This window comes from Apiospora marii (genome assembly GCF_038362585.1).
Source record: "Apiospora marii strain CBS 49790 chromosome Unknown utg000005l_segment0_segment0, whole genome shotgun sequence".
In the NCBI taxonomy this organism is placed as follows: Eukaryota; Fungi; Ascomycota; class Sordariomycetes; order Amphisphaeriales; family Apiosporaceae; genus Apiospora; species Apiospora marii.
Window position 1 is genome coordinate 5,069,937 of NW_027117377.1, and position 26,832 is coordinate 5,096,768.

General features: G+C 53.7%; 14 protein-coding genes across 14 annotated transcripts; 7 read left to right on the forward strand and 7 right to left on the reverse strand.

The window, feature by feature from the left end:
- Positions 1-1,714: 1,714 nt before the first annotated feature.
- Positions 1,715-2,362, forward strand: PG985_009454 (uncharacterized protein; the record flags this gene model as incomplete). The annotated part of the gene is made up of 1 exon (XM_066829222.1): positions 1,715-2,362. The coding sequence occupies one exon, from the start codon at positions 1,715-1,717 to the stop codon at positions 2,360-2,362; it is 648 nt and encodes a 215-aa protein (XP_066684134.1).
- A 298-nt stretch (positions 2,363-2,660) lies between these two features.
- Positions 2,661-4,032, reverse strand: PG985_009455 (ankyrin; the record flags this gene model as incomplete). Its single annotated transcript, XM_066829223.1, has 2 exons — positions 2,661-3,826; positions 3,933-4,032. The coding sequence occupies 2 exons, from the start codon at positions 4,030-4,032 to the stop codon at positions 2,661-2,663; spliced, it is 1,266 nt and encodes a 421-aa protein (XP_066684135.1).
- Positions 4,033-4,408: 376 nt separating this feature from the next.
- Positions 4,409-5,610, reverse strand: PG985_009456 (uncharacterized protein; the record flags this gene model as incomplete). Its single annotated transcript, XM_066829224.1, has 2 exons — positions 4,409-5,436; positions 5,505-5,610. The coding sequence occupies 2 exons, from the start codon at positions 5,608-5,610 to the stop codon at positions 4,409-4,411; spliced, it is 1,134 nt and encodes a 377-aa protein (XP_066684136.1).
- Positions 5,611-7,064: 1,454 nt separating this feature from the next.
- PG985_009457 (uncharacterized protein) lies at positions 7,065-8,009 on the forward strand (the record flags this gene model as incomplete). The annotated part of the gene is made up of 1 exon (XM_066829225.1): positions 7,065-8,009. The coding sequence occupies one exon, from the start codon at positions 7,065-7,067 to the stop codon at positions 8,007-8,009; it is 945 nt and encodes a 314-aa protein (XP_066684137.1).
- Positions 8,010-9,373: 1,364 nt separating this feature from the next.
- PG985_009458 (uncharacterized protein) lies at positions 9,374-9,970 on the reverse strand (the record flags this gene model as incomplete). Its single annotated transcript, XM_066829226.1, has 1 exon — positions 9,374-9,970. The coding sequence occupies one exon, from the start codon at positions 9,968-9,970 to the stop codon at positions 9,374-9,376; it is 597 nt and encodes a 198-aa protein (XP_066684138.1).
- A 2,072-nt stretch (positions 9,971-12,042) lies between these two features.
- On the forward strand, positions 12,043-13,211 carry PG985_009459 (metallo-endopeptidase; the record flags this gene model as incomplete). Its single annotated transcript, XM_066829227.1, has 3 exons — positions 12,043-12,265; positions 12,348-12,864; positions 12,944-13,211. 3 exons carry the CDS (start codon positions 12,043-12,045, stop codon positions 13,209-13,211), a joined length of 1,008 nt encoding a protein of 335 aa, XP_066684139.1.
- Positions 13,212-13,824: 613 nt separating this feature from the next.
- On the reverse strand, positions 13,825-14,061 carry PG985_009460 (uncharacterized protein; the record flags this gene model as incomplete). Its single annotated transcript, XM_066829228.1, has 1 exon — positions 13,825-14,061. One exon carries the CDS (start codon positions 14,059-14,061, stop codon positions 13,825-13,827), a length of 237 nt encoding a protein of 78 aa, XP_066684140.1.
- A 1,279-nt stretch (positions 14,062-15,340) lies between these two features.
- Positions 15,341-15,856, forward strand: PG985_009461 (uncharacterized protein; the record flags this gene model as incomplete). The annotated part of the gene is made up of 2 exons (XM_066829229.1): positions 15,341-15,511; positions 15,533-15,856. The coding sequence occupies 2 exons, from the start codon at positions 15,341-15,343 to the stop codon at positions 15,854-15,856; spliced, it is 495 nt and encodes a 164-aa protein (XP_066684141.1).
- Positions 15,857-17,524: 1,668 nt separating this feature from the next.
- PG985_009462 (uncharacterized protein) lies at positions 17,525-17,935 on the reverse strand (the record flags this gene model as incomplete). The annotated part of the gene is made up of 1 exon (XM_066829230.1): positions 17,525-17,935. The coding sequence occupies one exon, from the start codon at positions 17,933-17,935 to the stop codon at positions 17,525-17,527; it is 411 nt and encodes a 136-aa protein (XP_066684142.1).
- Positions 17,936-18,352: 417 nt separating this feature from the next.
- PG985_009463 (uncharacterized protein) lies at positions 18,353-20,419 on the reverse strand (the record flags this gene model as incomplete). Its single annotated transcript, XM_066829231.1, has 2 exons — positions 18,353-18,688; positions 19,556-20,419. The coding sequence occupies 2 exons, from the start codon at positions 20,417-20,419 to the stop codon at positions 18,353-18,355; spliced, it is 1,200 nt and encodes a 399-aa protein (XP_066684143.1).
- A 1,193-nt stretch (positions 20,420-21,612) lies between these two features.
- Positions 21,613-22,157, forward strand: PG985_009464 (uncharacterized protein; the record flags this gene model as incomplete). Its single annotated transcript, XM_066829232.1, has 2 exons — positions 21,613-22,006; positions 22,078-22,157. The coding sequence occupies 2 exons, from the start codon at positions 21,613-21,615 to the stop codon at positions 22,155-22,157; spliced, it is 474 nt and encodes a 157-aa protein (XP_066684144.1).
- A 968-nt stretch (positions 22,158-23,125) lies between these two features.
- Positions 23,126-23,974, forward strand: PG985_009465 (uncharacterized protein; the record flags this gene model as incomplete). The annotated part of the gene is made up of 1 exon (XM_066829233.1): positions 23,126-23,974. One exon carries the CDS (start codon positions 23,126-23,128, stop codon positions 23,972-23,974), a length of 849 nt encoding a protein of 282 aa, XP_066684145.1.
- A 707-nt stretch (positions 23,975-24,681) lies between these two features.
- On the reverse strand, positions 24,682-25,239 carry PG985_009466 (uncharacterized protein; the record flags this gene model as incomplete). The annotated part of the gene is made up of 1 exon (XM_066829234.1): positions 24,682-25,239. One exon carries the CDS (start codon positions 25,237-25,239, stop codon positions 24,682-24,684), a length of 558 nt encoding a protein of 185 aa, XP_066684146.1.
- Positions 25,240-25,411: 172 nt separating this feature from the next.
- PG985_009467 (uncharacterized protein) lies at positions 25,412-25,738 on the forward strand (the record flags this gene model as incomplete). The annotated part of the gene is made up of 2 exons (XM_066829235.1): positions 25,412-25,517; positions 25,572-25,738. The coding sequence occupies 2 exons, from the start codon at positions 25,412-25,414 to the stop codon at positions 25,736-25,738; spliced, it is 273 nt and encodes a 90-aa protein (XP_066684147.1).
- Between the last annotated feature and the right edge of the window lie 1,094 nt (positions 25,739-26,832).

Sequence of the window (26,832 nt, forward strand, 5' to 3'; positions counted from 1 at the left end):
ACAGACCAGATTTCTCGCGATTGGTGATTCTCGAGGCCATTGCAACATGTAAGCAATCAGGCTATGGCTGCATATTCAATTTATGCAATGCTACAATGTGTCAATCAACAATAAAATAGCTCATAGAAACCGGGCGATCGTAAAGGCAGGCAGAACGGGAGACTTCCAGCTACGCAGCTGATATTTGTTGCACAACATCGAATCCTTCGAAGGCCATTGGGTAGATCAGAATTTTGCTGATATTGAGGCGCCGATCGTTCTGTTTTAGGGTTGGAATGGCACATTGCAAGCATGCCGGTAGATTCCAGGCATTTTGTCAGGCTCTGGCCGCGGGCGGATGTGACCCCCGAAAGAACCACCAGGCTTTCTATTTCCAGTATGTCGCTCTGTAAGATTTACCGCCCATTCTATTTTTCTTCGCATCTGTTTGTACTAGGATGCCTGTCTTGATTCGTGTAGACTGTTAAGCCGCGAAACGCGGGATTGAGCAAGTCAAAGCGCCATTTGAAAATCGGACATGATTGTGGCTGCTAGGTTGCCTTCATGCGCGATCATAGTATCTGACTTTAATCAACTTTTACTGAATGACACTTCTCGAGATCCCGTAGCAGATCTCCGTTTTCCTTTGGCTGACAGGCCGGGATGCGCTGATCTTGAAACTGGCTCGGGTATTGTTAACCTTACTTAAAAGCGAAGTAGCATTGGTGGTTATTGGCAGGACTCCTTGAAACCCTGTGGAGTGTTCGTCGCCCCGCCCAAGGATCCCCTGCATGGCTGGGCATTTCACATCAATCTCTCGACGTTCGTATCGACATTGAGCATCAGGATAGGTAATCAAGTGCCAATGAGATTCTGACGTTTGGATATTCATGAATGTGTAGACTTGTTCGCATTTACTAGAAGTCCATAGCTTTTGGTACAGTCAGGATGCATGGCCCGTAAAGCTGTTGTCGGATTAGTGAGCTTAGGGGCTAGGGGGTGGTTTAAGCTTAGCCAGCCCGAGCCCTGCAGCACCCAAGAACCCCACTGTGGTCCCGTATTTCAACGGGCGCTTGTTGTGGTCCCCCTAAAAACCGCATCGTCGGATCTTTCAGGGCGCGCCAAGATTCAAGCGAGGAAGATGCCAGGGGTGTCGACCTGTCTCAAGAGAACCATGGCATCGCGCATACTAGGGTGAGACTTGACGCAGAGCCTCACCGCGCTTCGACCAAACCTCGTTCCCCCCATCGGAGACCCCGGCCCCAGTTGCCAGCATCTCTCGTCCGCTTTTCTTCGGGCAACCTGCCAGATCTGCTCACCTTCGGGGATCTGAGCCAACCATCAGCAGCGGCGCACATCAAACGACCCCGTCCAGGATGAGACCAAAGGGCTTGGCCGACCAGCCGAACGAACGGCAGATCGGCTTCTCGAGGGAAACATCGTGAGCGACTCCCGCGCCAATGCGACATGCGCGACGGATTTAAGAAAGCCTGTCCTGCCCTACCTGCACTGCTTGCTCTTTTACCCTTCCTTCCCCAACCTACCTTCGTGTATCTTTATTTTCATTTCAACCAACGTTACCTGTAACTATCTATCTTCCCCTCCGGCAAGGGTTGCTTCCATTCGTTTTTCTACAACAAATCATCATTTCGCCCCCGGCAATTGATCTTCATTCTTTTACTTAAACGCAACCACTTTTACCAAAACGAACATCACCACCACCAATACCGCCAATATGCAGTACTCCACTTCTTTCACCGTTGCGGCCCTGTTCGCCTCGCTCGCCGTCGCCGTCCCGACCAACCACCACACCTTCGTGACGGACAAGCCCGTCATCGACCTGCCCGAGCCGACCCCCGCCGCGCCCGTCGAGGCCCGCCAGAACGGCGGCGCCTGCTTCATCACCGGCAACGCGCAGCTGCCCGCCGAGGTCTCGGCCGTCGTGCAGCAGCTGGGCCCCAAAGTCAAGTGCAACGCCGCCGTCAAGACGCTGGGCGGCGTGCCGGACGTGACCTCGGGCGGGCAGACGTACAGCCAGATCGACTTCAGCAAGTCGGGCAAGTCGGGCCTCGAGTTCGCGCTCGACACGTTCGTGACGGCCGACTGTATGGCCGACAGCAACCTCCAGGCGTTCGAGGACGCGCTCGACGTCTACACGGCGACCGAGGCCGGGCTCCGCAGCAGCGGCGGCAACTTCGCCACCATCAAGGCGCCCAAGTTCTTCCTGGCCATGCAGATCGCCCGCATCAAGACGGCGCAGGGCAACGCGCCCACCGACGCGGCCAACCAGGTCGACCATCTCGCCGAGAAGGTCACCAAGAACGCCGGGCGCGTCGATCAGTCGCTCATCAACAAGGTCAACGCCCTGGCCAAGCAGACGTAAGCAGGGAAGAGAGTGGGAGTGAGAGTAAAGAAAAGTGGAGAGGAGGGGAGACATATGTAGATGCCTTGCGGGTATATACTAATGAAACAATCGGGTTGAATGAAACTTTTCGTGCGGCTTTCGTCTTCAACTGTGATGTATGACGACTCTAAGGGGATTCGACCCTTGGAATGCATGTGCAGAGTGGATGTGCGATTAAGTATGTATGTGCTCCTTTTATCACCATCTCAAGCTATGTGATCATTCTCCCCAGCATGCCATCCCTTTTCAGCATGAGACAGTCGCCCCAGTATCTAGATCAATTCCCTCCTAGTTCAATCTCCCGTTTCTTTTCCTCAAGAAGTCGAACAATCTCGGGCCAGTTCCTCTTCTTCGCAATCTCCAGCGCACCTCTCCGTTTTCTTTTCGGCTGGTTCATATCCCTCCGGTCGCTGTCAATCTCCGGGTCAATGCGGTTCCGCCTGTACCCGGGCGCCTCGAGCGACGCCCCCGCCTCGAGCAGCAGCCGGACCGTCCGCGCGTCCCCCGACTTGGCCGCCAGCTGCAGGCACGACCGGGGCGTGTAGTCGGTCGCGTCCGGGTCCGCGCCGTACTCGAGCAGCACGCGGGCCGCGTCCGCGGCCCCGCGCCGGCAGCTGCAGAAGGCGAGGTTGTAGTCGAGCCTCCCGCGCAGCTTGGCCTCGGAGAAATCCGGGTGCTGCCGGTAGTCCTCCAGAAGCGTCCGCAGCGTTTGGGGTTGGTTCGCGTACGCGGCGTGCTTGGTGGCTTTGGACACCTCCCGCCGCGTCTCGGGGTGGTCTGCTAGTAGGATCGCCCGGACGATGCTGTCGTGGCCCAGGTGGGCGGCGGCCACGAGCGGGTTCTCGCCCAGGACCAGGTCGTTGTTCCAGCTGGTCGGGGGCTCGTAGGGCATGGCGCCGCGCTTCAGGAACCACTGGTAGATGCGCAGGTGTCCGCCCGCGGCGGCGGCCCAGGACGGCCGGCCGAAGAAGGAAGGCGGATCTAGGGGCGTGTCGCTCTCGTCGTCGGTGGGGGCTTGGGTAAGTAGGAGGGACTGGACCACCTTCAGGTCCCCCATCCACGCGGCTACGGCCAGGCAGTTTTCCCATTTGCCTCCCAGCAGATGGTCCTTGTGGTAAAGCAGTTCCTCTGTCGTCAACAGGCCCTTGAAGACCCAGTCGTTCGCATTGACGGCCAAGCAGCGGCAGGCGCTGGTTTGGATCTCCTCGAGCGGCAGAGAGTGGCCGGAGGGGGTCCTGTGGTCTGCGAGCCGCTCGCAGGTCTTGCGGATGGTGAGGATCCACGGGTGCGTGTCGGGTCCGTCGGCGCAGACCCGGTGATGGAGATATCGTGCAATCACGTCGAAGTGAGGCTTCAGCCGCTGCAGACTGCCATCGTGCTCCGCAATGTCCTCGATGGCGCCCGTGGTAATGACGGCGTCCAGAACCTCGGTGTCAAATATTCCTGCGAAAGTACTTAGCGATGGATTCAACGGTACACATATGCACGAAACCGCCTGCCGCGTTGATAACGTAAAGGCAATACAGGTCCAAGAGCAAAGTATACATACGGCAGACAACTCGAGACTTGATAGACTTCCGGCCCTGGTCTCGAACGACGTCCCGGATGATCAGTCTGAAAACGTCGAGCGGGAGTTCTAACAACTGCATTTTGGCCGGGGGGCAGCGACGCTGCGAAATCTGGGGGCTGGAGGGAGTGCAATGAAGAGGAAGCATTCGGAGAAAGTAGACGAGGGGGGAATGAGACGAGTTTTATATGTTGGCGTAGGACAGAAGTGGGGTCGGACGCCCAGCTTACATGGATGGTGGCCGCCACCAACACGCTGACCTCTTTGTCTTTTGGAGCCACTGCCTCAGGTACGAAACATGGGTAGCTCGAGCAAAAATAGAAATGAGATTTGCGCAATCTTCCATAGGCGCTTTCCACGGACTGAGTAACCTTCAATACTACATAGGAAAAAAGAAAACAAAAAGACGAAACAGTTTCTAATGTACAAGAACGAAAACCCTACCCCCTTAGCTCGTATTAAACCTTGTCAAAGTCCAGACTCATGGTACGCGGCTCCCCGTTCGTGGTAATGCTGACCAGCTTGTAATCCTTGAAGAATTCCGGGTTCTTGCCCACGGTATTGAGGTAAGACCAGTTGTTGTCGAGGCCCGCCAGGATCTTGAACTGCTCACCTTCAGCCCCCGGGGCGCCGTTCTTGAACGTGAGCACCTCGCTCTCCTTCTTCCCCATGGCCTTGTAAGCCGCAGGGATGGCCGTCTTGGCCGCCGTGTTCACGACCGACTCGGACACCAGGAAGAACTTGTCGCCCTGTTTCATCTGTTGTGACTTGACGCCGGCTTCGTACACCAGCTGGTAGACGGGCACGGACTTGGTATCCTTGTCGGGGCTGGGGATCGGGTTTCCCTTGCTGTCTTTGGCGGCCGAGAAGCCGTCGAGCTTGTACCGGTTCCCATCCCGGTCGGCGTACAGATCGTGGGCTACGATGGAGGTGTAGGTCTTGCCGTCTTTCTGGGCTGTGCCGTAGCTCATCTTGGCCACCTCGAGCTCTGGGTTGTTCTTGGAGAAGATGTTGACCGTCTTCCAGCCCTCTTGGTTCTTGAAGCCGTACTTCTCGCCCAGGCCCAGCTTGGGAATCGAGTATTCGACGCCTTCGGGCGTCTTGGGGGCCGCGAACCTGTAGTTGACTAAGCGGTCGGTGTAGTCGGTGCCCTTCTTGGGGTTCGCAACCAGATCGATCCCCGTCTTGCCGCGTGAGGCCAGGTACTCAGGCGAGGTGACGTCCTCTTGCTTGTTGGCGCCGCCGGCGTTGTTGTTGTTGCCGTCCTTGTCCCCGGCGCCGATGTGCACGGGCGCCTCGTCACCCTTGCCCCCATTCCCACTGGTCCCGTCGCCGGCTCCGATATGGGTGCCTCCGCTGGTGTTAGTACCTTCACCTTCGCCGTTGCCCTTGCCTCCACTGCCCCCACTACCCGTGCCCCCCTTGTCACCACCGCCGATTCGCACCGGCGCGCCGCGAGCCTGAAAGTGGCCGTCATATTTGTACACTGATGCATCATCAACTCGGGTCTCACTTGGTTTCAGGGGGCGTCGTCGGGATGCCCGAGTCACTTACAGGCAACAGCATCAGTCGTTGATCGAGGAACGGCCCGGCCCAAGCCTTCTGGAATGCTGCCTATAGCAGCGAGACCAAGGACCAAAGTCTTGATGTTGAATAGCATGGCGACTGAAGAATATAAAAAGGATGTCTAGCGAAGGTTTGAAAGAGTGTGAACTTTGTGTGTACCCGAAAGAACGAATGGCAGTTAGGGACCCTGAGAACCTCTTGCTGTTTGAGAGTACGATAGTTTGGTATGCTCTTCAGATTTTGGAAAACAAGACTATTTAGACATCCTTATATATAGATTTTAATGCTCAAGACGCTCACTGAGCTTCACGAAGTTGTAAGAATAGGTTGTAAGATGATGCCTAAACGCAGCTCACCCTCAATGGGGAATCTTAGCCCGGCCCGGTCATTCCAATTTCCACATATATAACTGATAATATATTATCAACATCCTGCAGCGCAAAAGACATGAGATAGCCACCACGAAGGATTTGCCGGATACCCCTTATTCTACACTCTCTCTGACCAAGCTGGGAAATCCCCTATCATGTGAGTGAGCACCCAAGCGCAGATTCGGCGACTAACTTCTGTTTGCAGACTTATGTACCGAGCCCTGCGACACAGTTATTTATAGAACTGACAGACTGAGTGCTGACGGGCTGGGGCCGGAAGGATGGGGGTGGGGGCTGTCAGGTGCGGCCAGGGGATGATGGTGGGATGATGGTCGCACCGAATTTCCTCGTGTCTACTGTCTGACCAAGCCCAACGTGTATAGACTGCTTACTAGTATGGCAGTCGGCACACAATAAGTGTTTCTACGCGAGGTCCATCGCTTGGCGTCCAATCGGGGAGAGATAAAACCATTTGGGAAATATTCTGCCGAAGAAGATGATATCTTCAGGTAAAACAGATGAATCAAGGAGATATGCACTTTATTGGATACAGGAGTCGGTAAGTAAGCACATCCCATTTCCAACCATGTTTGAAAAGGTTTCTATATTCTTCGTAAGGCTGGCCGTACCATCCATTCATGTTTCGATGGAAGTCTGCAGTGGTGCCACTTTTGCCTCTTCAGTCTTCAGCCGCGGCCAGTGCAAGAGGATTTGCCGATGTAACTTCAACATTTTGGCCATGTAGTGCGCCCCCAGGACTGCTTACCTGGCGCAATGGCCAAATCTGCTTCCGAATGTGGCGTATCAGACGCCCCCAAAGGATTTTACGCTGACGCTACTTGCAGGAGCTTGGTAGCACGAACACTGCTGAGGGTTGCCTCGTCGCATCTGGCAGCCTGATTATCCCTATCAGCACGCATGAACAGTTTGCTTGAAACATTGTTATCGCTCAATGTCAAAACAGCCATCGCAGTAGTAGTACAGGTAGGTTAGACATGTTTTTGAGGATCCAGGCTTTTTACCACCCCTTGCATGTGGCGTTATGACTGTAGCGAGGGGTTAAGGTAATAATGATAATCCGAGACAAGCCACCAATGCCTGCCTGAGCAAAGGCTGGACAACGCAACCTCAGCTGCTTGACGAATACCCGGCGACCCATGTGTCAGGATCTTACGACATGGCGAACGAAAGTCGCACACACGTATTTGCGACAACAGAGCTGCTGGAGGGCACCTTGCTGCACCTCGAACCGCGCACGCTTCTGACTTTGGCCCAGCTCGTGCAGCGCAGATGGCGCGACGTGATCCGTGACTCGGCGGCTCTGCAACAGAAACTGTACCTGAAAGGCACTCTCGACAAATCCCCCAAAAGACCCCGGGAGATAAATCCACTGTTGAAAACCCATTTCCCCTTTTTCATCGACGAGCGACCCTTCAAGCTCCATGATTCGTTTTTACAAATAATCTGGAGTCAAATGTTCATCCCTCAAGTCAACCCCAGCCACTCCGAATGCCAGGCGCGTACAGTCACATACGGCGATTTACTTCCAAACCAGCCGTGGGCCGGCAACGCCAAGCGGCTCGATGCATTTCTGCGCCCCGAGGCGAGTTGGCGGAGGATGTTGGTGGCGCAACCGCCCATACGGCGCCTGGGGCTCGTGGGGTGCGCGTCGTACGGCGAGCCCGCCACGCCCTATCGAGCCGCCGAGCTGGACATGAGGAGGCAGCACAACGGCCGCGACGGGCTATGCATGGGCGAGCTATACGATGCGGTGGCGGCATGGGTCAGTGTCCCGCGGCCGGGACCGGGGCGACTCTGCGTCGTGTGGAACCCCTCGGCTGCGCATCCGGCGCCGAACCTCGTCACCAAGGGCGTGGACGACCGGAACCTCCAGGCCTTGAGGGCAGTGGCCGAGCGCGTGGACCTGCTTCTCGAGCTCCCGGAGCCGACCGTCGAGTATGGGAGCACGTCGGAGGCCTGGATGCGTATCTTCTACCAGCGCTCCATTGACGAGTTCCGGTCGCACTTCGTGAACCCTGAAACCCACGAAAAGCCCAAAGATGCAGAAGAGGTCTCTTGTACGGATATATTGGCCGCTATGCGGGATCTTTACAGAACATAGGTTGTCAGCCATCAACTGGCTCCAGCGGAGCGCCGAACATGGGGCTTTGCTTTTCGTTTCTTGATTCGCACCCTCGTGGCTCGGTGTGAGTAACCCGCTAATATAAGCTAGTCCTTGGAAAGTTATGTGTTTTTGCATCTGAAGAAAGCTTGCGATCTGCCTCTGATGACGTATGACCTTGACCCCTGACCCTGCATATCAAGTAACTATGTATGTCTCGGAGACGCTTGAGCCAAGGCCCTCTCATCGATGCCGCCTCGCCAGGTTTACGCTCCTGCAGAAGCCCAGCAGAGCCGAGAAATCAAAGGCTTCACTTTATGCGTACAGCTCAAACGCACTCGATCCATTCGAGAATAGAGCCACACAGTCACCTAGGAAGATGTTCAGTTAGTGACGAAACCCATTCTGCGTTCTTGTCGTACGAGGACAAGGGAAGCGGTCGCTCGCGCAGCCGTTGTCGAGCTCTCAGGGGTGAGTGCTGCCGCTGGACACTTGGGAGTATTATAGAGACACTTTCCCGGCCGTTGCGACCAGTGGTGGACCAGGTAAGAATTGCATAGATTAGTATTCGCTCAAAAGGAGAAACGGAGTACATAGATAGAAATAAGTGTGCTGATGCCATACTATCGTGTCCATGGATTGGGGAAGAAAAAGGAGATTCTATTCAGTAATAAGTACCACCTCATCTCCCGCATCTAACGCCGTAACGCTGCACCAACCTAAGCACCACAGCCGATGCGACGAGGATTGCACCCGGGAAGACTGGGAACTTCGGTATGTATGTAGTCTTCCATAACAGCTACACTTCTAAGATGGTCCGTCCATCCGCACGGACCAATACCACCATATGGCAGATGGCTCGTGCTGAGTGAGTCTGGCTATAGGAACCACCATCCTTTCTCGACCCCCCAGGGACATCTCCCCGGGGAGCTTCGAGACTATGTTTGCAATGAGCTCTTTCTGATAGAGGACCCCGTTCAACTATTCATCTGTGGACAGGTGCGGCGTTAGTGGGGTATTTATACAACATCTGTTGCTGAAGACGTCATCCCCTTCCTTGCAGGAAGCTCATTGCTAGTCGATGGCATATTGAATAGAAGACCGACTCAACGACACTTAATAGAACAGATCGTTCTTTATTCGTGCCTCGTTACTAGGGATTAGACTTTGGCCATCACCCTTACTCTATGTCTTAGCAGAAGCCTTTGTCATGAAGGCGATACTGATCTCACATGTGCACAGACTGCCGCGAACCTAATCTGTGAACCATATCCTCATTTGGACGTGCATGGGCAATGGACCAATCACCATCTACATTATGCCGCCTCTTCACAACAACTACTCATTCATAAGGGACGTCATCATCAAAGCTCAACCGCCGTCAACTCCGCCTCAAAGTCCCCAAACCGCGTCTCCTCCGCCGACCCAATCTTCTTCAGCTCCTCCGCCTTGAAGTCGTCCGCGCCCCAGACCCCCATCCAGGCGCCCTTGCATCGCACCGTCATCTTGCCCCGGAGCTTGTCGGCGGGAACGACGGGCTCGCCCAGCTCCAGCACGTTCTCCTGCTTCTCGCCGGCCTGGATGGTGACGACAGAGTCGGCCTCGGGCGGCATCTTCCGCCGGATCTGGATGGTGTGCATCTGGATCGGCTCCGCCGACGACGAGCCCGCGGGGACGAGCTCCACCAGGCCCAGCTTGAGGGCGAGGGGGTCCAGGGGCGAGTTCCAGGTCAGCACGTTCAGGGGCTTGTCGCCGGTGTTGGTGACGGCGAGGGCCAGCTTGTGCTCGCCCGCGTGGCGGATTGACACTTCCAAGTTCGAGGCCATGCTGGTGGTGGCTGAATTGGGAGTGGAAGAGCCGGTGGTCAGGGGAAAGGAGTCGGCAGCGGCGGAGTCCTTCCAGAAGAGGAAGAGCAGGGCGACTGCGACGAAGACCAGGGCCGCGTTCTGGGATCGGCTCATGGGCTGCGGGATCTGGGTTAATGCTTGTCGTGTGTGGCCTGTGTATACGGAGCGGACGTACGATGGGAAAAAGGGAACAACGGAGAGATATCAAATATGCGACTGGTCGTTTAGGGCAGGTCGGAGACGGCTTGGGCAAGTAAGAGTGGTGGGAAGATAAAGGGCAAACAGGGAGCGAAGTTGAAGTAAGAGTTGTTGTTGTCAATGTCGTTGTCCGTATTGCGGGGCAGGCTTCAATCAAAGTGGACCGACGCAAAGCGTCGCTGAAGCGAGACTGCCAGAAGCACACGAATGGCTTGGCCCCAAAGGCTTGTTTGCCCACGGAACCCTGACGATCGGTGATTCGCAATAGCAACTGCCTAATCGGGCATGGAACTCACCTGGTAAACACGGCTTTTACATGTGGCAGATATGGTATTTCCCAAAGGCGCTGCGACGCTGGACAGCGCTTGTCCAGCGGGGACCCTGCGCGCCAAGCCTCAACTGCGGGTCTCTGGTAGGACCTGCCGCCGGACGCCAGCGGCGTACTCAGTACTGTCGCTGCAGCCACGGACAAAGGTAGCGATTTAGGAAGGTCCTGGGTGCCGCCACGAGCTTTCCTCGGGATTGGGACCTGGGACTCAGGTGGAGCGCATGCGCATGCGAGTACTGATTGATATCGGTTCTGATATCTTTTGGGTACTACTACGCCCCAGCACTGGGCACTGCGGTGTTACCTGCTGTCGCATCAATTACTCAGCAGTCGGCAGATAGCACTGGGTAGACCGGACTCTGCGCTTGATTGGCCACATACATTATACTATCAAGACTTGGTCGTTTAGAGATACACGCCAAACAAGCGACCGAAGCGAAAACCAGCGCGAGAGGATAAGGCCCTAGTTTCTTTCGGCAAACGGCACACCATGATTCGCAGCACTACCGCACCTAAGTAAGGCACCACGGAGCGGCAGTGCTGATCCGGGACCATCACTGGGCGAAATGTCTGGGCGGCGACTGGGCAATGGGCAGACGGAGGGTGGGAAGTGATCGGCAGTCATCAGGTACGAATCTGGGGTAGTCTCGGGAGATCTGGGGCCCTGCTCCGAGAGATTCTTTGGACTGATAAGCAAGTTGCAGGGCCGTCTGCTAGCCTGACTGGTGGCCCACGCCCGGTAGTCGTGCAAAGACCCCACTCCCGTCCGTTTCAGACTAGGCTGGATGGATGCCCTCCCTCAGAGTCCCTCCAATCCTTTCGCAGTTCAGGCGTGAGGAACATGTTGTGCGATCCGAAAAGCAATGAGAAGTGCAGCATGGAAAACGCCAACACTGCGACCCCTTAATCTTCACCGACGACTTCGCCCCCGGGGGTCCAAAAGCAATGGGGGCATCAGCATCTGCCTGGCATAGTCGTAGTACACTTTGGGGGACGAGGAAGCTGATATGTTCTAGGGCACAAGGACCGGGCGAGAGAGCGCGAAAGCCAGACTTACCGTTGCAAGAGCAGGCCCCCAACTCTTGGCACCATGTTGAGTAATTCTCGAGCTAAGAAGATTGTTCCACAAATGGTTCGTCTTCCTTATCATGCATGGGCGACGACATTAGGACACCCGCATATATTAGCCTCTCTGTATTAATAAATTAACGGGATCACATAACGGGCCACACGTCCTTATGCTCCTGCCCGCGCCCGCGCCCACTGGCGAGCGACTTCCGGATCCCCGTCCAGTCGTGTGGGTGTGGGTGCCATTTCGAAAAACCACATGCCTTCTTCGACTTGTCTGGCCGAGCCCGTGATGGCGGCTGCATCTCTTGGATGCGATTGGTCGTCGCGAGGTCTACGCTACACAGCTTCCTTTCTTTGCTTAGAAGCATTCTGTCTGGCATTCCGAGGCTTGCGGGCAGGCTATAGTTGAGGCTATAGGGGCCATCAACTCCTCATGTATAAGTATGGACGAGACATCTCTGAGTTTTGCTCCTGTTCTTTTGATCCTCATCCCCATCGACCGACTCTCGCTCAGCCAAGACCCCAAGGCAGCCTCATCTTCATTTTCAGCAGACCCCCTTCGTTCTTCAAGCCCACCCTCGTCTTCACCATGAAGTTCTTCGCCACCGTGACCCTGCTCGCCTCCGCGGCCAGCGCCGCCGTCCTCGACGTCGCCAAGCGCGACGTGCCCCTGGCCGTCACGCTCGAGAAGACGGGCAACACCCAGGTCAAGGCCACCGTCGTCAACAACGGCAAGGAGGCCATCAAGGTCTTCAAGACCGGCACCTTCCTGGACTCGGCCGCCGTCGAGAAGGTCGATGTCTTCCAGGGCTGTAAGTTTTCACCCTCTGTCCCTATTTCCTTTCAATCGCCTTGCCAGCAGAATAAGATATACTGACAAGACCACCTCATCAGCCGAGAAGGTCGCCTTTGACGGCCTCCGCCTCCGCGTCGCCACCTCGGGCCTGCCCGAGGAGGCCTTCAGCGTCATCGCCCCCGGCGCCTCGGTCGAGGCCACCTTCGACATCGCGCAGCTGCACGACCTGAGCGCGGGCGGCGCCTACGACGTCGTCTCGCAGAGCGGCTTCCTGACGGCGGCGCTCGACTCCACCACCCTGGACGGCGTCGTGCCCTACGTCTCCAACACGCTCAAGGCGGAGGTCGACGGGGCGGAGGCCGCCGAGGCCCGCGCCTCCTTCCTCGGCCGCCGCACGTCGCTCCAGTCTGACTGCACTGGCTCCAAGGGCACGGCCATCCGGTCCGCCCTCAGCAACTGCGCCTCGGCCGCCCGCAACGCCGCCAGCACCGCCCGCTCCAGCTCGTCCAAGATGACCGAGTACTTCAAGTCGTCGTCGTCGTCGACCGTCAGCACCGTCGCCAACGTCTTCACCAAGGTCGCGTCCGAGTGCGGCAGCACCAGCGGCGGCAGCTCGTGCGTTTCTCTCTCTCCTCTCCTCCAAGTTTGTCATGATATAAAAAAGAAACACCCACTAACTCATGATATAATACAGCCGCCTCTACTGCTCCGACGTCTACGGCGCCTGCTCCTCGGGCGTGCTGGCCTACACCCTGCCCTCGAGCAGCTACATGGCCTACTGCAACCTCTTCTTCAGCGCCCTGTCGGGCGTCTCGCGCACCTGCCACGACCAGGACCAGGCCAGCACCGTCCTGCACGAGGCCACCCACCTGACCCAGATCAAGGGCACCCAGGACTACAACGGCTACGGGTACAGCTACGTCCGCAGCCTGTCGGCCAGCCAGAACTTGAACCACGCGTAAGCTTTCCTTCCTTTACCTTTGACTGTTCTCCGCGTTCGTGTTTATGGTGTCGTATGCTAATGTTGCTTGTGGTAGTGACACCTACGCTCTGTTCGCTCAGTCTATCTACGCTGGCTGCTAAGTGCTTCGCAGTAGAGCCTCTGCTTGTTGTGACTAGGTTTTGTTGGGCTGTGATGGGGATGTAAAAGGGCATGTAAAAGGGCATGTGAGGAAAACGTTGTTTCTGCTATATAGGATACTGCTCATTCTCGGATTCAATAAAACATGTGCTGCAATGTCAAGGATGCCAACTCCGAAAACTTTTCACCAGCATTCACAGTACATCATAATCAATGGATCCAAACGATCACCACCTAGCACTTATGGGGAAACCCCTTTATTCATTCTTAATTCCTTAACGACAAAGACGCCGTGTCTTGCGCCGTGATGAGACGTTCGCAAGCGGGATTGAGTCTGGTAAGAAGAGGTGCGACCGAACTCAGGCCGACGGCGTGTCTTGCGACGTTCGAGATTCAGTCTACCGAGAAAAGACGCGAACGGATTCGGGACGTCGGCGTCCCGTAGTCCTGTCTCTAATATCTAACAATATCCACATCCTGAACCAACGGTCTCATCAAGATGGTCTCCCACGACAGTCTGGTCCAGGGCCATGGCGTAGCGGTCCAGCAAGTGCAGAGGATGATCCATTTCGTGCATTGATCTGCCTTCTGGCGTTGGAAGGCACGGCAGCCTCTTCACGCTGCTTGCCCTCGTCCAGCTTCTTCGGGGTACGGCGTGGTCCAAAAAGGTCAAGATCATCGTTGTCGTCTGCCTTCGAGGAAGCCTTACGCTTGGAGGATGAGGCCGACATTTTGTTGGCAAGGAAACGAGAATAATCCCGCTGGTAGCGGAGGAAAGGCCTGAGGAGGAAAAGGAATCAAAATATAAGAATAGGCCGAAGGTGTGCGTTGTAATGAACTGCAACGCGCACAACAGAAATTGCCAACGCGGTGGGATGTTGTAGTCAGAGCTGGATGCCGCTTGCAGGTTGGTGAGGTTGGGGTGTGGATGGGGGGATGAGTGGCCTCTACACGTGAGGGTAATTTTCGAATGAAGGAGGGCGACCAGTTCATCAGTTATTCTTGGACCGTTTTGACCGCGTTGTCCTTGAGTTCCTTGTAGACGACGGCGTGTCCAAGGTTGGCGCTACGGGTCTTGAGCAGGGCGCGCAGGGCAGATCGTCGAGTCTCGGCGTCGGCGGACAGCTCGACGGTGGAGCTCCACCACCGAGGCAAGTTCCCGGAGACCCGATTCCGCTGGCTGATCGACCAGGTCCTCTACCGCTTCGCCGAGGCCCGCCTCCAGTCTGCCACTGCAATTCAGAGAAGCTGTTCGGCGGTTTCTGGAATCAAGGTGGGATTTTATAGTCAACTGCCGTGGTGAATGCAGACTCAGTAGAGGTTTGAATACACGCGGGGCAAGGCATTGAATGTGTAAGTCAGGCAGAGGGAAAACATTCAAGTGCGCACACGCTGGTCCGAGCGGCGGGCGATTTTATATCGCACCCAGCAAGTGCTAAAGTAAGTGCAGCTACGTGGTTGCCACATACAACGCCAGTTTACCGACTGCAGTGATACCTTACAAAGAGGTAGGTTGTTTTCCTTGAAAGAAGATACCGATCTCACCTTGAGATACAGGGGTTGCATAGCAACAGGAGTATATCGACCAGTTTCTGTCATAACTAACAAGGCCTGAATGATCGAGAGTTGTATATGGTGCATTGTGTATCATATCCAACAGTAACGCGGAACTAATGTTACAGTCGTCAACAGAAAGGAAAGTAACAAAGAAGAATTTTCTCTCAGACCTGTACGTAGACAAAGGAGACCAAATGATCTGTCAGTGAAACCCTGCTTGCGAGTCTACAATGCCCTTGTCACGAGTGCAACAACATGCTACCTATAAGCAACAAGGCCAATGTTCGTGGATCAAGTGAGATCATTGCTGGTGTCGCGAGGGATATATAGGAAGATGGCTATCCGACCTACTCTTGCTCATCTCTCTCATCCGCACACGGACTATCACACCCAACACCACCCTACTTCTTAAAATCTTCGAACAGCACAAAAAGGCTTCCCACAGACGTCAATATGTCTAGCAAAAACGACCCCCGTCCCCTCTTGCCCAGGGAGCCCGCCAACAACAACACGGCGGAGCTCCAGCAGCGAGACCAGCTCTGGAACCTCCTGATGCCCCCCAAGCCCGCGGGCTGCGAGAGCTGGGTCCTTCCCTGGCCCAAGAACTTGGACGAAGGGAAGCTGGTGAGGCGAGGCTAAGACGAGGTCTGCTCCTACCTCGATGAGCGCTTTGTCCGCCTGGTTGCCCGCACCGAAAAGGCCCCCGAGGGTGGCGAGGCGCTCCAGGCGCTTATCTTGACCCCCGCCCACGCGGATATGTACATTCACGACCCGCGCTTGCAGCTGGCCATGATCCACAACTGGGGGCGGCTCAACCACTGGCTGAAGAAGGTCTTGGGCGGTGTCGATATCACCTTGCTGGAGTATCTGCGCGACAACACGGCGCGGATGGTCACCTTGATGCAGCAGAGGTTGGCCAATGCGACTGAGCAGGAATACTTCGCGGATGCTGGATTCGGTTCGACTTAGGACCGCTAGTAGGCTCTACGGCTGTGTTGTTAAAGAGCAAAGCGTACTGGAGAATGTTCCATGATTGCGACTTAGGTAGGTAAAAGGAGGGTAGAGAAATGAACAAAGATCCAATATATATAAACATCTAAACGGGGCGATGAACCCCATGTGACTAGTTTGGCTTCATACCGCTATATGACGCTTCACAGAGACCAGGGATGGATTTGGATTTCACACAGTGATTTGTATCATCACGTCATAGACACCAGGTGCAATCTGGTTTGAGAAAAACATCTGTATGATAGGCACACATGGCTCTTTCGCAGCTGAGCTAGTCATCTCCCACACAACTAATACGCACAATTGCATGTCAGTGTGATGACTTGTTTGCGTGGACCAACAAACGTAGTGGAAGCTGTCTGGTTTTCATATTTTAGGCAGTAGGCACGTGCCATATATTTGGGCAACCAGAAAACAGCAAGTGAAAGCCGAGCCATTGAGTCAGTATGATTGGAATGCAAGCTGGTAGGGAGAAATTTCAGAGGCGTGGCCCATGTTTACTGGGCCAAAGTCTGCTGGCCAGAAAAAGGTTAAAACGAAAAGATAACAAGGAGCAGAGAACAGATATTTCTGACTATCATAGCGACCCTGGAACCGCCGAAGTTAACCATGCTCTGCATCTGCAAAGCGCAAATCCCCTTCCTGTCAAAATGTCATAATAGAGAACGTGTCAGACTTCCCGAGACCCCGAAGGGTGCACTCAAGCAGGACTTGAAAAGCGAACAAGTAAAGTCCGCACTGAAGAATTTCAGGTTTCCCAATGCTATGGATCGGGTCGAGAACCGGGCTGGGTGTTGAAAGGCTTTGATGCGATGGGCCCAATGACTAGGAAGTAAAGTATGCATTGACTTTGGTTGAGCCAAACCTAAGTAAATATCATTAGGATATGTAAGATACTGCTTTTTGCCCAGCTTCCCTCTAGATATGGATGACTCATGACTGATGCTTCATTCCCAACAGCATTATGGCGGAGATGCGAGGGATGCAGCTGAAGGTCAGGGAAAATTCGCCGTTTTCACTCCCTATTGGATCTTCGATCATCCTGGAGCTGATGAAGTCGAGAAGCAGCCCTGCGCTCACAAGAAAAGGGCAAATCCAAGGAAAGCAAGCCATCGACGGATGGACAGCGCTCATTACGACTCGGCCCGAAACCCCCATGTTCGGGCCTCAAGTTCCTCCTTGCCTAGGGAAAATACCGCAGCGTCTTGACCGGATCTTGCCCTAATCGAGAAATCCTCTGGCGACGGCAGCTCTGCTTTTCACTCGCTGGAAGCTGGTATGCAACCACTGATAGATAGGCAGAAGTAATGGAAAACCTGGTCGATATTCGCTCACTTTTTCCCTACATAATATTGGGAAACTCTAATATTGCTCATACTAAAAGTGGAACTCCCTACAGAAAACTATTTAAGCAGGGGGGGCTGCTCCTTCGGGCCTGCTCTTTCTTCTTCTTTTTATTTTTCTCATCCGCCTATACTCAAGCATCTCAATCGCTTGCTATACATTGGATATTCATCTGCTCGTTGACTTCGATTCCTTCTCAATCACAGTCTCAACAGTCTCTCCAGCCCCACTACTGTTGTTGACATCCATTACCACCTCCAAGGACATCAAGCACCGCTTTACTCACGGTCTCTCGCGAACACCAGCACTTTTGGTATATCCATCACTACCTTCAGAGTCACTACGCACTCGACATTCAAGATGTCTATCCAAACTCGCAACACTGCCAACGGCACTCAGCCCACCGCGGCTTCTGGTCAATCGAAGCATGGTGGTATGGCCCAGAGCATCCACAGCCACACCGTCCATACTGCCAAACACAATCATCATTCTGTCAATAAATATGCCAGCGGCTCTGTCCGCGTCACTGCCAATAACAGCCATCAGACTCTCAATTCCTTTGTCAGTGGCTCTTGGCGGCGCAATGTCAATCAAAACCATCAATCTACCAATTACTTTGCCAGCGGCTCCGTCCATAACACTTCCAAATACAACAGTCAGTCTGCCAATTCCTCTGCCAGCGGCCCTGTCCATGGCAATTCCAAGAACTCTCGAGGTCCACGAGCTCGCAATAACCATGGCCCCAGAAACAACTATTGTTACAATAACAACCAAACATACAGCAACAACACTCGTGGTCACCCTAGTGGCGCTACGAATAGCCCAGTTCCTTCTCATGAACCTATCAACATCGCTGTCAGCGGCTCAGTCGACACCCATGACAATGTCTCGGTCAAGGGCCAATCCTCCATCCCAAAGGATGAACAAAGTCAGTCCCTCAACGGCGGCCCGTCAAACGATGCCATGGTAATCGACCAATGCATTTCGGATCGATTCCTGACGCAGGCCCAAGCCACCCACAAGATTGAGACCTGGGGTAGCTTCTACGAACTCGAACAGGACATTCGAGACGAGCTCTGGGATGAGATGAATCTCAAGATCCCCAAGTTCTCAGGCTACGACAGCTGGGCCATCCCATTCCCGGCCGACCTCGACTTCTCGAAGCTCGCGGTGGGTGGCTGCAACTACACCTACAGATACCTCGATGACAGATTCATCCGCCTCCTCTTCCGTACCCACAAGGACGCGGACGGGAAAGCCGTGAGCTACTCCCTCTTGCTCTCGCCCTGCAACCCGTCCATTGAGCTGGACGACCTGCAATTCCGGGCGGCCTTGATGGACGCGTGGTACAAGCTGAACCAATGGCTGGCCAAGCTTGTGGAGGGTGACGAGGTGTCGTTTTTCCACTACCTTAAAGGCGAGCTGGAGCGCGAGGTGAAGGAGAAGCTGGGACGTACCCTTTAGGCGTGCGCAACGATCTTGGCTTCGAGCCCGTCAGATCCGCACCTCCTCCCCCTGCCGGTTATACTAGCCATGCTAGAGCGAACGATTCAGTCGATGGGTGGTAACCAGGGATTCGTTCTGCCATCTGTTGCAGTGAGGCAAAGAGCCACGCGGCAGACTAACTACGGGTACACCGATCTTGGCTTCGAGCCTGTCAGATCCACACCTCCTCCTCCTCCTCCTGCCGGTTATACTAGCCATGCTCGAGCGAACGATTCCTCCAACACGTGAAGCTCGACCCTGTCGTGGGCTAATTATGGGAACACGACACGTAACTTGAACGATCGTCCCATCCAGAACGCTGGTCAGAACAACATGGGTTTGGGCAATACCGTGCTGGACAGCGGCGCGCTGTGTACACTGGGAGTGATGGGAGCTGGACATACTGTACAATACATTGGAGAGGCTGTTCTACATCAATTATTCTATGGAAGGCATGGTGTTTGGGGCCCTGTGATGATTTGTTGCGTAGGATGCCTCGAGAGTGGGGTAGCTTTTTACTATAATTCAATTGAAAAGTGGAACCCCTCCTATAGAAATTGCTCAATCAGTATGATAAGTTGATCCTTCGGGCCTGTTCCTTTTACCTAATCAATTTTCAAACATCTTCCTGCATCTACTTGTTTTTGTGGTCCACACACCTGAACATCTCTACATCACCTGCACATCAAGCAGGCATTCTTGATTTCGGCTTCAGCTCCCTCTACATCTTCACATTCCCTCTTTTGCGCGCTACCGTTTCTCCATTGCTAACTGCATCCGCCTCAATCCATTTCGCATCCAGACCTCGACTTGGAAAAATTATCTCACTGCAACATGAACGCCAAGAACACCGAGTTCACCATGCCCGATGGTCAACGACGACATGGAGGACTGGACCAGAGTGTCCATAACACTGGTGGCATTCCTACTACCCGCCCTGGCGCATACTCCTCCGACGGCGCTAGAATGACCCCCCGCAATTACGGCCAAGCCAATGGCCCTGTCCAAGGCCATGCGAAGGTCCCGGTCTATAACTCCATCCACGGTCCTACCTATCGTCTCTCTAATGGCCGTACTCACGGCAATGGAAGGAGCGATGCTGCCAGCCTCTCTAACGGACCTCTGAATCCGCACGCCAATGCCTCTGCCCCCGGGGATTTCAGCACCAAGCGAGTCGACACCAACATATCGCCACCCTATCGCCAGCGTGAACACGCAGTAACGCCAAACATCATGTCGTCCTCCTGGCCTAACAGGGCCGGGGGTCGTAACCCCAGCGGATCGCCAGCCAGTACCTCCGGTTGGGGCATCCCAATGACGCCGGAACGTGGTACACAGGCATCTTCCAGTCCTAGCCCAGCTCCTCAATCCAGTCGACCCCAGCTCGTCCATGCCAAGCCCGTTGAAATTAAGCATGGCGGGATGGACGATAACTTCTACAATCAGTTCCAGGGTATCGTCGAAGACAGTCATAAGATTCAACCTATGACTTGTGAGTACATGCTCGAAGCCGATTATCGCGATGAGCTCTGGGAGGGTGTTCAGATGAAGATGCCCAAGTACCGTGGGTACGAGAGCTGGGCTATTCCCTTCCCAGCTGGAATGGACTTTAACACGCTCGGCATCTTTGGGCGTAACACCACATATGAACTCTTCGACACCCGATTCGTCCGGGTCATGTTCAGAGACCATTTGGACAAGGACGGAAAGTGGCTGGCCAAGGACATCCTCCTTACGCCTTGCAATCCGTCAATCCAACTGACGGATATCCGACTTCACTCTGCCCTCATGGATGGCTACTGGAAGCTATCCCGCTGGTTGGCCCGACTCATGTCCGGTGATAAGGTGAACCTCTACACGTTCCTCAAGAACGATCTGCAGAACGAGGTGAAGGCAAAGAAGGAGCGTACGATCTAGACGCCCCTGGAGGTCGGTGCCTTGGCTACACTAAGAGTTGATTGAGCTGGGTCACCGACTGTCCATCAGGAAGGAGGAGCACATAATTGCACACGAGACATAATGGGAGAAGCGAGGCGTTTGGCGTTTGGATTGGCTTCGCGGATGAATTCTACTACGGCCATCTTGGCCCTCATGAAGAGAGGAGGGAAGATACGATTCATTGGAGAGCGTTGGACTGGGAGAGTCCCCTTGGTTGATCAATTTATTAGGAGTAATGTAAACCAACAAGGAGTTGATTTTTCGGGCCTGTTTCTTTTGCCTATTTATTTTCCTACACACCTTCCTTTATGTGTCTGATCTTCTAGTAAACACATCTAACCATATTATAAACCACCCAAACATTAAGCACAAAGATTTCATTTCGATTCGACTTCGACTTCATTCACAATCATTCAGACACCTTCATCCTTCACACACCTCCATCCATCTGCACCTCCATCCATCTGCACCTGCGCATTCCCTCTTCAGCGCTGGCACTGTTGCATTGACAACAGCTACATACACCATACATCTTTTTCATCCAGTCCTCGATTCGGAAAGATGTACAACAACCGGAACACCAGCAGTACCGAGGCCACCATGGCTAGTGGTCCCAACACGCATGGAGGACTGTCGCAGAGCATCCATAACTCCGGAAGCAGCTCTACAGTCCAAATTACTGTTCCCCCTCGACCTGCTCTTCACTCTCGCCTCTCGTACTGCTACTCATCCTCACCCGGCTGCTCACTCTCGCTCGGTCGGCAACAATGCAAGCACGCCTCTGAATGGCCTTGCTAACAATTCCATCAAAACCCAACCTTATGGCCAGATGAATAGTTCCCTCCAAGGTCCTTTACAAGGTTCAGTTCCTCGCTACTCTGAGGATGCTCATAACTACTACAGCTTTACCAACAGCCCTGTCGGCAATCGTGCCTACGGCGTGACCGATGGTCCTACCAACAGCTTCACCCAACGTCCTACCTATGGCCCTGCTAGTGGACCCGCGTACGGCCGCCCTAGTAACATCACCAACAATCATGTCATTGGCAGGATATTCTAAGGAAGATGATCGCAGTTACACCGGACCGATCGGTGTCAATAACACAGGCAACCAGCAGGACACCAGCAACAGTCTGTTACATGCACCCGTGCCTAAGCACCAGGAAGACGAGCACCAGGAAGCCAAGCACGACGAGCCCAAGCACGACCAGCCCAAGCTGGTAGCGACGGAGGTCATTTTCTATAATCAATTCGAGTCTCAAGTTCAGAACAGCAAAACGATCAAGCCAAAGAGCGGTGCCTACACGCTCGAGCCCGACCTCAGCAATGATCTCTGGGATGGTATGGACCTGAAGACGTCCAAGTACAAGGGCTATGAAAGCTGGGTCGCTGGGTGGCTACACTCATGGCAGGCGAGAAGGTCAACCTCGCCGTCTACCTCAAGAGAGAGCTCTGGATCGAGATCGATCAGAAGCGGGAGCACATGACTTAGGCGTCACCGGAAGTTGGAGCATTGGCTGTCATCAGGAAGTAAGGGCATGCACTTTGGACAAGAGATCTTATGGAGGAAGCATGGCATTTGGCGTTGGGGTATGCTTCACGAATTAATTATTGCTATGGAAATCTTGATCCTCGTCATTGGAGGACATTTGGGAGACTGGTTGCGTAGGAGAGCGTTGGACGGGCAAAGGCCCATGATTGATTGAGCTGTTAGGAGTTATGTAAACAAACAAGGAAATGTATCAACCTCACTGAAAAGGCCACTATTGAGATGATATTTTGCCAGATGCTTGAAATGGGATGCCGCTTATGGAAATGTAGATACCTACCAGTGCTAGTAGAGACCTTTCATATTCATCTGTGCCGCTTCCTCTGCCTTTTGTCTTCCCATGTCCAAACACTGATTCCTCTGTTGGGAACATTTGCTCATCTCCAGACACATATCGGCAAACCACCCAGTGTTCACAGCACTGATGACGGCTGGCAAATTTGTTGCATTGCAAATCACTAGCTCAATAGAGACACAAACCTGATTGGTCCACTAATTGAATACATGGATCAGAACTACTTAAGCTGGCCACTGTTCAGCGTGAAGGACACTCACCAGGTGTCACTACTAGGTGATTAAGTGGAACCCCGCCTATAGAAATGTACCTGGCCAATCAGAATTCACCGCCTACAACCACTTGATCTTGCCATCCCTCATTCAACCCTCACCTAAATAGATTCTTCTCGTCCTTCTAATAGACCTCCACGGAGCTGCTCCTCGCTCTTGGTACATCTGCGCGGAATCCTTTCATCTTTTTCAGTCAACGATTCCACACAGTCAGACATACCTGCGCGCACAACTCAGAACTCTCAACATCCTCACCATTCTCTACATCAAACCTTTTTTGCTATTTCTCACTTGCCACACACTCACCTACTTCCGAGTCACTCTCAAACACTCAGTTAGCCGTAATGTCCTCTTCCACCATCAACAGAGCTGTGGGAATCGGCGACGTCATGGAGGACGGTCGCATCAACCATGGCGGGTTGAGCGCCAGCATTCACAACAAGCCCAACACACCTATCGCGAAGTATGGCGGGCTGAGCGCCAGCATTCATAACAAGCCCGATCGAAGCGCTCAAAGCAGTCGCAATAACATCAAGACCACCATCAACAATGACCATGGCAACGGCCATAAGGGCCAGAACAGCGCTGCTCGAGCCCCCTCAGCTTCTGCCAACGCCGGCGCCCAAGTTCAATTGGCCCATGTCACCGGAAACACCCAGTCCGGCACGAATGGTTCTACTGGAACCTCTCAAGCCCAATCATTCTATGTTGCTGGTGTCCCTGCCATGGCACAGGCCCCCCGTCGGTACAGAATCGAGACTTCCGGAGGGTTTTACACTCTGCCGCCCAATGACCGCGACGAGCTCTGGCGTGCGATGAAGATCAAGTCACCCGCGGCGTACGCCAATTGTGAGAGCTGGGCAATCCCTTTCCCGGCTTTCCTCGACATCAACGAGCTCTGTTATAGAGGGTACAACGACACCTGTCTCTCCCTCGACGAGCGCTGGGTCCGTCTCGTTTTCCGCACCCACTACGATGCGGACAACAACAAGGTGGCCAAGGACCTTCTGCTCACGCCTCCCAACCCATCCATCAACATCCGTGACGTGCGTTTCTGCAACGCCCTTGCCGATGCCTGGTGGAAGATCGGACGCTGGATGAACCGACTGATGAAGGGAGACATCGTCAAGCTTTGGGTCCATTTCGCCCAGGAGTCCAAGCTGGAGCTCCGGCAGAAGCTGGGCCGAGTTTAACAACATGGGTCAATGAAACCAGGCGGTCGTGTAATATGAATGGATATCAGCGGTACTGGTCGTGATGGAGTGCTCCTTCAAGCACTGCTGCTGGCTCACATGAAACAAGACCTGACGCTCGATGCCCAAATGGATGCTTCACTTTAGCTAGGCTGGCACGACTACTGGCACGACATCGCCTGATGGATACCAGGTTCTTGATTTTAGAGACCAATAGATGCCTGATGAAATCATAACTCACGATGTGTTATCCCAAGTGATTGAGTAGCTTTGCCATTTTCTGAATCTCTGTTGACAGGGTAAATAAGCCCAAACTTGTATGGATCCGACATGAAAACACTAAAGTCCGGGCTATTGCAAGATTGCTGATGAGTCACCACTTAACATCGCTGCTTGCTGGCTCGCACATCATGCCGAACGTATAAAAGCAGCAAGGAGCAGCATATAAGTTGAAATGAAGCGTTAGATGCCAAAGAAGCCTTTTCGTCCCAGGCAAAAGACGTAGAAGCCCAACCTACTTTGTACGACGACAGAGGTTGTTCTATATATACTACCACATTCAACCTACAGCTGTACGTCTCCGTATGTATTTCTTTTTCAGCTATTCCTTGCGACCACTGTGCACATGAGTTACGTTACCTTTCTTGAGCGCTACCGTTCTTCAATTATCGATTACATCCATCTCGCATCCAGTCCTGGACCCCCCGCTACTGATGGACATCATGGCTCACTGGCGGAGCGACGTACACAATGGCTTCCCAGCCAACCCAGACTCGACTTGGAAAGATGTCCCAGAACAACATGAAGTCCAAAAGCACCGAGGACTGATGGACAAAACCGACACGGAGGATTGAAACAGAGTATCCACGACGCTGGTGGCATTCCTGCTGCCCGCCCTGTTGCGTACTCACGGCGGTGGCAATAACGTCAGCAAGATCACCAAAACTCCTCGTGCAATCGACAACGTCATGAAGGATAGTCACAGTAACCACGACGGACTGCTTGAAAGCATCCACAATCGACCCTACGCCCCCACCCAGAGTGCCCACGGCAGTAGCAATGAGTCCAATCGAGGTCTCGGAGTCGCAAAGGCTCCGTGCCGCCGCAATAAGATCGGGACGTCCGGCTGCCATTACACCCTGGAACTCGACCGCCGTAATGAGCTCTGGCATCACATGAGCCTGAAGGCCCCCGCTGCGTACTCCAATTGCGAGAGCTGGGCCATCTACTACCTGGGAGGTTAAAAAAGCAGCAGTGAGCAGCATAGAGTTGAAACCAGAATCGTAGATACCAAAGCAGCTTTATGTTGCTACTTAGGCAAGACCACCAGACCCTCACGCAGACGAACCGGTTCAACCAATAGAATAATTTCTACTTACATCTATGTTCTTCACCGTGCCCTTTCTCCCTTATTTGCCTATGCAAGCTTTATTTATCATGTCTCTCTTCGATGACATCAATCATAAACTGGGACAACACATCTTTCCCTATGATACCATTCCTCCTGCTTCATATGAGCTCTGTGTTGCGATCCGTCGTTTAGGTGAAACTACAAAAGCACGCCGTCACTTAAGACCAATATTTCCCGACCGAATAGTCCCTGTCAAGCCAGAAGAGGACCTGGAACGCTTGAACAATATTTCACCGGCTGTCCTGCAGACTGTCATAGCCGTTCTCGGGTTCAAGCCTGGTGGTACCGACTTTGTCCCGCGGACACTCCGTACCCTTTTCGAAGCGACAAATGCGCCGCCGGTCGAGGGATAGGTGGACTGCGAGACAGCATCCACCACAAGCCCGACGCGCCTATCGTGAACCATGGCGGACTGCGCGACAGCATTCACAACAATCCGAGGCCCCGATCGAGAAGTATGGCGGACCTCCCCAAGTACATTAAGCATTCGGTGACACAGGCCCGCATCAGGGTGAGTGAAACCTCTTGGCTGATCCGGAAACTCTGAGGCCGAGATGGACTGACTAGCTATCCTTCGGAACTAGACTCCCGCTTCGAGACGAGGTAGCAACTCCCGTCTGGGGGGCTAAGCGCAATGATACCCAGCGATTCGAGATCATTATAACGAATCCCAGTCTGATAGAAACATTGCGTAGCTCTTACGTCCTCGAAAAGGACTTTGAAGATTGGCTTTGGGATGTCATGAATCTCAATAATCCCAAAATAGCCGAGATCAAGGCGATGGAAGGTGCCTACACCCTCGAGCCAGATCTCCGAGACAAAACTCTGGGATTCCATAAACCTCAAGATGTCGAGATATACTGGGAGATATACCGGCTACGGAAGCTGGGTCGTCCCCTTCCCAGAACTTCAACAAGGTTTTGTTTGAGAAAACGAGGCATGGCAGTAGCTTGACTCTCGCCTCATGCGCATGGTGTTTCGCACACGCGAGGATAAAGATGGCAAGGAGCTGCCAAAGGAAATTCTCTTGTCACCCGCGAACCCTTCCATCGACCTGGAGGACTCAAGAAGGCAAAGAGCTGGCATGGCAGATCCTTCCAAGATGAGCTAAGGGAGGAGCTCAGACATTGCAAGGAAGAAATCAAACGATGGAGGAGGTTCACGTCTCCGACTTGGTCGATCAGTTTGACCATCGGAAGACAAAAGATCAAGCTTGAACGTAATAAACTTCCAACGGTCACCATCCCACAATTTGGACAAGAGTGCGCCTTTAGGAACTTGGATAGAATCGTCAATGTAACTATATTTGCCTCCAAGGCCTATTCGCTGCTTACAGCATCGGAACGAGGTTTTGCTGATTGACGTACTCTCTTTGCGATTTTGGAGTGGTCGTCGCTTCGAACTGAGGTACCTTCATGTTGAGGGCTGGTCTATAGATGTGAAGATA